General features: G+C 42.9%; 1 protein-coding gene across 1 annotated transcript; it reads left to right on the top strand.

Moving 5' to 3' along the window:
• The first annotated feature begins 3418 nt into the window (after positions 1-3418).
• On the top strand, positions 3419-5063 carry LOC115580812 (BTB/POZ domain-containing protein KCTD12-like). Its single transcript, XM_030415476.1, has one exon. The coding sequence runs from the start codon at positions 3575-3577 to the stop codon at positions 4370-4372; it is 798 nt and encodes a 265-aa protein (XP_030271336.1). The 5' UTR covers positions 3419-3574; the 3' UTR covers positions 4373-5063.
• The last annotated feature ends 2122 nt before the right edge of the window (positions 5064-7185 follow it).

The following is a 7185-nucleotide window of genomic DNA, read 5'->3' as shown; positions in this document are numbered from 1 at the left end:
CTATAATTCAACAGTGACAAGGTCATATGATAGGATCAAAAGCTCCAATATACCCACTGTACTAAACAGATCCTCAAGTTAAAAAAAAGCTGTTTCCAAAGAAAAGAAATAACAAACGATACGAGTTTGACCTACAACTGTTTAGAATCCCTCTACTCATTTCACGTGACAGATTATATAATGTGTTATCAACATCCTGGAGCTTTATGTAAACATAATGGATGGAGAGTTGTTATGGCTGCCATAATAACTTCGTCTTCATAATAATAACAGCTTGTCTGCTTCTAGTGAGAGTGTATTAATGTTATCTGAGAGGACTACACTCTATCACAATTTCCGCAGCTGTATAGAGCAGACCTCGATGAAAATATGAAACATCGTTGCAGCATGCTGCAGGATGACAGAAACATCCTGTCACACATATCTCCACAACCCGACTCCACTTGAAGCTGTCACTGAATTTGTCATGAAGGTATTACAGCAGATGGTACAAAACGTTTACCATCCACCAAGGTTATAAAGGTCCACAAATCTTTACCAGTTGCTATTAAAGATTATTTTTAAACTCAGTAAGTGTTGTACTTGACTGTGGCTGATATGTGCATTATGAAGGTTTATTAAGTCTTAGTGTGCACTATAGCTACAGGATGCATTACATAAGTGTCTCCTTTTATTAAACGCACTATTTTCAGCTCCATTACAAGTACAAGTCTTGCACTTACAATTTTAGTTAAGCAGAAGTACAAAAGCTAAACCTTATGTTTGATCAAACACAGATGATTTCATTTTCAGAGATATTATAAGGCAACATGAGGTTTCTCAACACGGCTTGGACCGATTGACACCAGCAGCCACAAACATTTAACTTGCAGTTAGAACTGCAGTTGTAAGTAGTCTATAATTAGAGCCTGACTAATATGCAGTTTTTGGGGCCGAAGCCAATATCGATATTAAGGCGTGAAAAAGTATGATATCAATATATCGGCCACTATATACACATTTTTTGCAGTGATCCTATATCACCCAGTACAGCATCAACATCAACACTGATGTATCTGTGATTGGCCAATATCGGCTGATAATACTGGCCCACTGATTAGTTGTTTGGGCTCAAAATATAATATTCTCAAGGCATCATTATCAGCTAGGCTAGGCTTTTTGGAGTTTGACCAGTGTGCAGTACAGGTTGTGAACAGTGACAACAAAGCAGCAAATTAAATTATAACTAAGCTATGTCGGCGGCTTTTTAATGTAGCCTAACAAAAGTGGGGTCAAAGTCCTGGTGGAGTCCATTTGTTTTGCTTTGGTTGGTAGTTGAAACTGTAATATCGTATGACATTTTTATATGTAATCTATATGTTTTGTATTTATAATCTTACTGTGTTAGGTAGGCTAACGAGCTATCAAAAGATGTAGTAGACTAAAACGTACACTAGCCCATGTTACAATAATTTCCATTGTGAAGTAGAAGTAATAAATCGAGTGGTGTAGTTTGTTGTCCTGGTTAGCATCCAAAGACAATTAGTAGGGGTGGGCGGATTGATCCAAATATCGATAGTATCGATACCAAGGTAAGTATTGGTATCGGATCGACACTAGCGTGATGAGATTGATATTTTTGTTGTAGTTTCTCTTCTATACGTTTTTAGATATTTCTTCACAGAGTTTGTGTGAGCGCAGCGTCTCTCTTAGTCCTTATGAGCAGCGCTCCTCTCCACCTCTCTCACTCCTCTCACTCAGGTTCACTGTGCCCCTCCCCTCCTCTCCCTCTCCCCTCCTACACTGCCTGCCAAGGCAGAGACGGAGTGGCGATCCTGATGGCGGAGAGGAAGAGGAGTGCTGTTTGGAGTTATTTCACAGTTTAACACAACTGCTGCCTACCTGGGACAGGTCTCTCTTGTAAATGAGACCCTGGGTCTCAATGAGATTTTACCTGTATAAATAAAGGTTAATAAAAATAATAAAATAAGACAGAGAAACTATTACATGTGATGTATGCAGGAAAGCAATACGTTTCTGTGGTAACGCCACTAACTTGTATACGCATTTAAAAGCAGTACACCCAAAAGTTAACACTGAGCTGCAAAGCAAACGGAGGGAGGGGGAGCTCCCCAAAACCGAACCAGACCCCTGGTACAGAGACAGACGTTACTGACAGAGACCTTTCAAACAAAAACCTCAACAATATCCAGGTAGCAATTTCTAGAAGTGAAAGTTATTTCCATCATTAATTAATGTTGGCAGTCAGTGATGTAATTTTAGCAGAGTGATTAAACTATTATCATATATTCAGACAGTTGAAATAAATCTTAATTGTTTATGCTTATATTTAGATATACAGTGGGGCAAAAAAGTATTTAGTCAGCCACCAATTGTGCAAGTTCTCCCACTTAAAAAGATGAGAGAGGCCTGTCATTTTCATGATGGACCAGGACCAGGACGACTGATCTGTGTAAAGGAAAGAATGAATGGGGCCATGTATCGTGAGATTTTGAGTGAAAACCTCCTTCCATCAGCAAGGGCATTGAATATGAAACGTGGCTGGGTCTTTCAGCATGACAATGATCCCAAACACACCGCCCGGGCAACGAAGGAGTGGCTTCGTAAGAAGCATTTCAAGGTCCTGGAGTGGCCTAGCCAGTCTCAGATCTCAACCCCATAGAAAATCTTTGGAGGGAGTTGAAAGTCCGTGTTGCCCAGCGACAGCCCCAAAACATCACTGCTCTAGAGGAGATCTGCATGAAGGAATAGGCCAAAATACCAGCAACAGTGTGTGAAAACCTTGTGAAGACTTACAGAAAACATTTGACCTCTGTCATTGCCAACAAAGGGTATATAACAAAGTACTGAGATGAACTTATTGACCAAATACTTATTTTCCACCATAATTTGCAAATTCTTTAAAAATCAGACAATGTGATTTTCTGGATTTGTTTTTCTCATTTTGTCTGTCATAGTTGAGGTATACCTATGATGAAAAATACAGGCCTCTCTCATCTTTTTAAGTGGGAGAACTTGCACAATTGGTGGCTGACTAAATACTTTTTTGCCCCACTGTATAGCCCACCTCAAACTTGAAGTATGAATATGGCAGGGTATAATAACCCTTTTGTATCTGTTGAAGGAACATTAGTATTCCTATTTAGGCTTCATGCAGATAGGTTAGAGTTAATTATGTTAAATATTATTTTCTTATTGGCTAATCATGATCAACTCATTAAAGGCAAAAGTACGAAATCATTAAATGATCAGTGATTTTAAGCTAAGTAAGCTAACTGGCAGCTAACCTTCTTTCTACTTTGTGTACAAGTGTTGTGTTTGGTTTACAAGTGTTGAACACGGGGGTTGAGGCTTACAGGGAGCACTTGAAGGCAGCATTGTGATTTCTCAGAGCTGTCAGTGAACAGTTAATGTCTCTGCCGGCCGCCCTTCTCCCTCTCTTCTCTTCTCCTCTCTTCTCCTCCCACACAGCCAAACCAATACAAACATTTCTGCACAGTGAGGAGAGAGACTCACCAACTGTCCTTCCTTGTTAGGGAACACACAGGGAGGGACACTACTTGAAGAAGAAGATATGGCACAAGCCGACAAAACTTTCCCTGAGATCGTGGAGCTGAACGTGGGCGGGCAGGTGTATGTGACCCGACTCGAAACTCTCACCGCGGTCCCCAACTCTCTCCTGTGGACCCGCTTCACCCAGGGCTCCCCGCAAGAGCTGCCGAAAGACAGCAAGGGCCGCTTCTTCTTCGACCGCGACGGCTTTCTGTTCCGCTACATTTTGGACTACTTACGGGACTCTGAGCTCTTCCTGCCCGAGTTTTTCAAGGAGAGGAGGCGGCTGCAGAAAGAAGCGGACTTCTTCCAGCTGCCGGAGCTCTCCAGGCGCCTGGCGGCGGTCAGTAAGGACAGCTTGTGCGCGGAGGACAGCGGGGAGCCGGAGGAGGCTGAGCTGACGAGCCCGGTCACCTCCTCCTCCTCCTCCTCGGACAGGACCACCGTGCGCTCCCCCGGGCCCAGCTCCGGCTACATCACCATCGGGTACCGAGGCAGCTACACCATCGGGAGGGACATCCAGGCGGACGCCAAGTTCCGCAGAGTCGCCAGGATAACCGTGTGCAGCAAGATCTCTCTGGCCAAAGAGGTCTTCGGGGAGACCCTGAACGAGAGCCGAGACCCGGACCGACCCCCTGACAAGTACACCGCCAGGTATTACCTCAAGTATAACTTTCTGGAGCAGGCGTTTGACCGGCTGGCCGAGGCTGGTTTCCACATGGTGGCCTGTAACTCCACCGGGACGTGCTCGTACGGCAGCAACGACCCGGGGGAAGACAAACTGTGGACCAGCTACACCGAGTATGTTTTCAGCCGGTGAACAAGAGCCACTAACTAATCATCACCAGTTATAGAACAGTTATCACATAACTTAACACCCCACAAGTGTCAGTTCAGCCTCATGTAGTTACAGTTTCATGTGTTTTTTTTTTCTTTTTGGCTCTGTTTGGGATCAGCCAGAGTTTAACTTCTCTGCCATTTCTTTTTACTTCCTCTGGTTCTGTAAGACCAGACTCCAAACTCAAACACACATCTGATAGGTCAGGGCAAGTTACTCTTCTGATCTGTCTGGATCTGGGTCCATAGCTGGGGTATATTTTTATGCTTCGTAACCTTTAACAAGCCTCCACAAAGTCTGTTTTGCTCAGAGGTGAACGACATGAATGGTTAGTGAGGGTGGCAGAAATGTTAGGGGGCTGGTTTTCTTCTGATCCTGGCTGAACCGTGCCTGCATGGCCATGTTGTTGTACAGAGGCTTTCTGATGTTCTGAACACATTAACCAGGGCACATGTGCTGTAAATATCCTGGTGTTTGGACTGTAGGATCTTTGTTATTGTCTCTTGTGTCTAATGTGACCACTCATACAGCAGCACTGCCTTTTAAGATGACACCTGTGGACTTTTTTTTCCCTAATGCTACAAGTATTCTGTCATGTGCCATTGATGATGAGTTGTTGTCATTGTTTTTTTTCCTCTTCAGCTAATAAAGTGTGACGGTGTAACACTATCCACCTTCATTGTCCCCTTGAGTTTTCAAAATGCTTCCCTCCACATGCAGCACACACAAGGTTTTTTGCTTGTTTGTTTGTTTGTTTTTTTAAATAAGACATTTATGAGAGTGTCTCATCCGCAGTCTCTCTGTGAAAATGTAATTGAGCACATTTTTTTGCGATCTAATTATCCAGCAGGGGGTTTCCTTCACGTGATCCGACACACTGGCCTCCTTCATACTTTAACAAATGCAGACATGTCAGAGGTCAAACCCAGAGGCCCTCAGCAGACTATAACCTCACCCAAATGGGTTTGATGGGAATTTGACCTGAGTTAAAGTCACATCATATCGTTTGGAACATTGGAAATGACCTTTATCTGCTGGTGGAAAGAGTACCGAAACGCTCTGCTCAAGTAAAGCGCAGTTACGTTACAGAAATATTTCCCAGTTACATCCTGCTGCAGAGTTTTGTCACTATCTGAGGGTTTTCATCGGCCTGTTTGTGTTCAGATTGCTTTGTTGGCTGCAAAAATGCAGATGAAATGTTTGGATATGAATTGTACCTAGAACTCAAATCAACTAAGTAGATTACATTGTGTAATGCATAGTTAAGTACGAGTAAGATTACAGGCTTGAAAAGAGTACAAGTTCCCAAAAATGACTTAATTACAGTAATATGAGTGGATGTAATTAGTTACACCCACCCTGCATTTATCACATAAAAAATTCAGAGGTCGCTGAAGAGAGACCGATAATGATGATGATGATGATGATGGTGGAGGTGATGGTGATGATGATGATGATGAACTTAGACATGATCTTCCATAAAGTCATGTGTTGTTAATGAAACATTCATGGTACAAAATGCACTGAGATAAAAGAGATGGCAGCTGAATTGTCTCAATTCAAAACTCCATAAGGATTTTCTTGATTTTTGTACATTGACAACCCGAATTTAGGAGGAGTGACTCTTTCCATTCTTATTCCTGCACGTTTTACTACCATTTCAGTTAAATCACTTCTCCTTAGAGGGGGATTTTAATTTCAGTTGAAGCTGAAATTGAAATTGGTGCCAGCAAATTGTCGCCAAAACCAGAACTTGGTTGCCGTAAGCAGAGTGTCCTTCTCTGCAACACAGAAGAGCTCTGTTATCTCCACTGAGCAGGATGGGAAGGAGGAGGAGGGGGAAGAGGAGGACGAGGAGGGGGATTTCTCTTTGGCTGACAAGTACAGTAATCAAATGTCTCTTCCCTTGTGGGATCCTGGGGCACAAATCCAAGCTATCCCAGGATCGAGTCTAATACAAAAAAGGCTTTGTGTGGGCTGTGTTAGAGTGTGCCTGAATAAAAAAAAGTTGGAGAGAGCAAAATGAATAATGTTACTGTCAGATGTGTGGGAGACGTGTCCAGGACCAATGAAGCTATTACTGTAAAAACAATATTAAAGGGGATTTGTTCCCTAACTCCCCATATAAAAACAAATACACTCCCCTATCAAACCAACCACCCCCACACACTTCTGCTACCGAGGAGCTTCATAAGAGCTTCAAAGATACACGTCAGCACAAGAAACCTTGTATCTGCCGTCAGCTGATGCTGCCATCTGGACAGGAAAAAGGAAGGATCGACTGCAGCTCTTCCTCTAGTGTGTTCTCCAGAAACAGGACATATACAGTGCTCGCTGTCCTCGACAAAATCAGACACATTTGTCCTCACTGTGCATTTTACTCTGCATGTAATTGCCTGCTACGAGAAAAAAAAAAGGGATGAGAGGCGAGGATGTCCTCCAGCACCTCTCGTCTTATATTAGACTGAGAGCTGACAAAACAATCGGACAATTGTTGGTCAAAAGACACACTCAGTTCATTTCAATTCACTTTTTTTGGTTCCTCTGAGAAGATTTTGAGTCTCTCTGCCAGGCAGCTATTTCTAATACAGACCTTTTTGTGTTTCTCAGTGTGAGTGTCCTTCCCTGGTGATAAAAACACCTCCAACACAGTTTTCACTAGATATACAGTATACTGTTTTTTGTTTTTTTTCCTGTACACACACACACACACACACACACACACACACACACACACACACACGCATAAGTGAACACTCAGAGCGCAGGAGGGAGACACATCAAGCGAGCCAAAT

Source organism: Sparus aurata, chromosome 4 (assembly GCF_900880675.1).
Source record: "Sparus aurata chromosome 4, fSpaAur1.1, whole genome shotgun sequence".
Classification (NCBI taxonomy): Eukaryota; Metazoa; Chordata; class Actinopteri; order Spariformes; family Sparidae; genus Sparus; species Sparus aurata.
The sequence above is the reverse complement of the archived record's forward strand: the minus strand, read 5'-3'. Positions and strand labels throughout refer to the sequence as shown.

What these genes read in the sequence shown, in the direction of transcription:
- LOC115580812 (XM_030415476.1), top strand. Translation starts at nt 3,575, where the DNA reads ATGGCACAAGCCGACAAAACTTTCCCTGAGATCGTGGAGCTGAACGTG.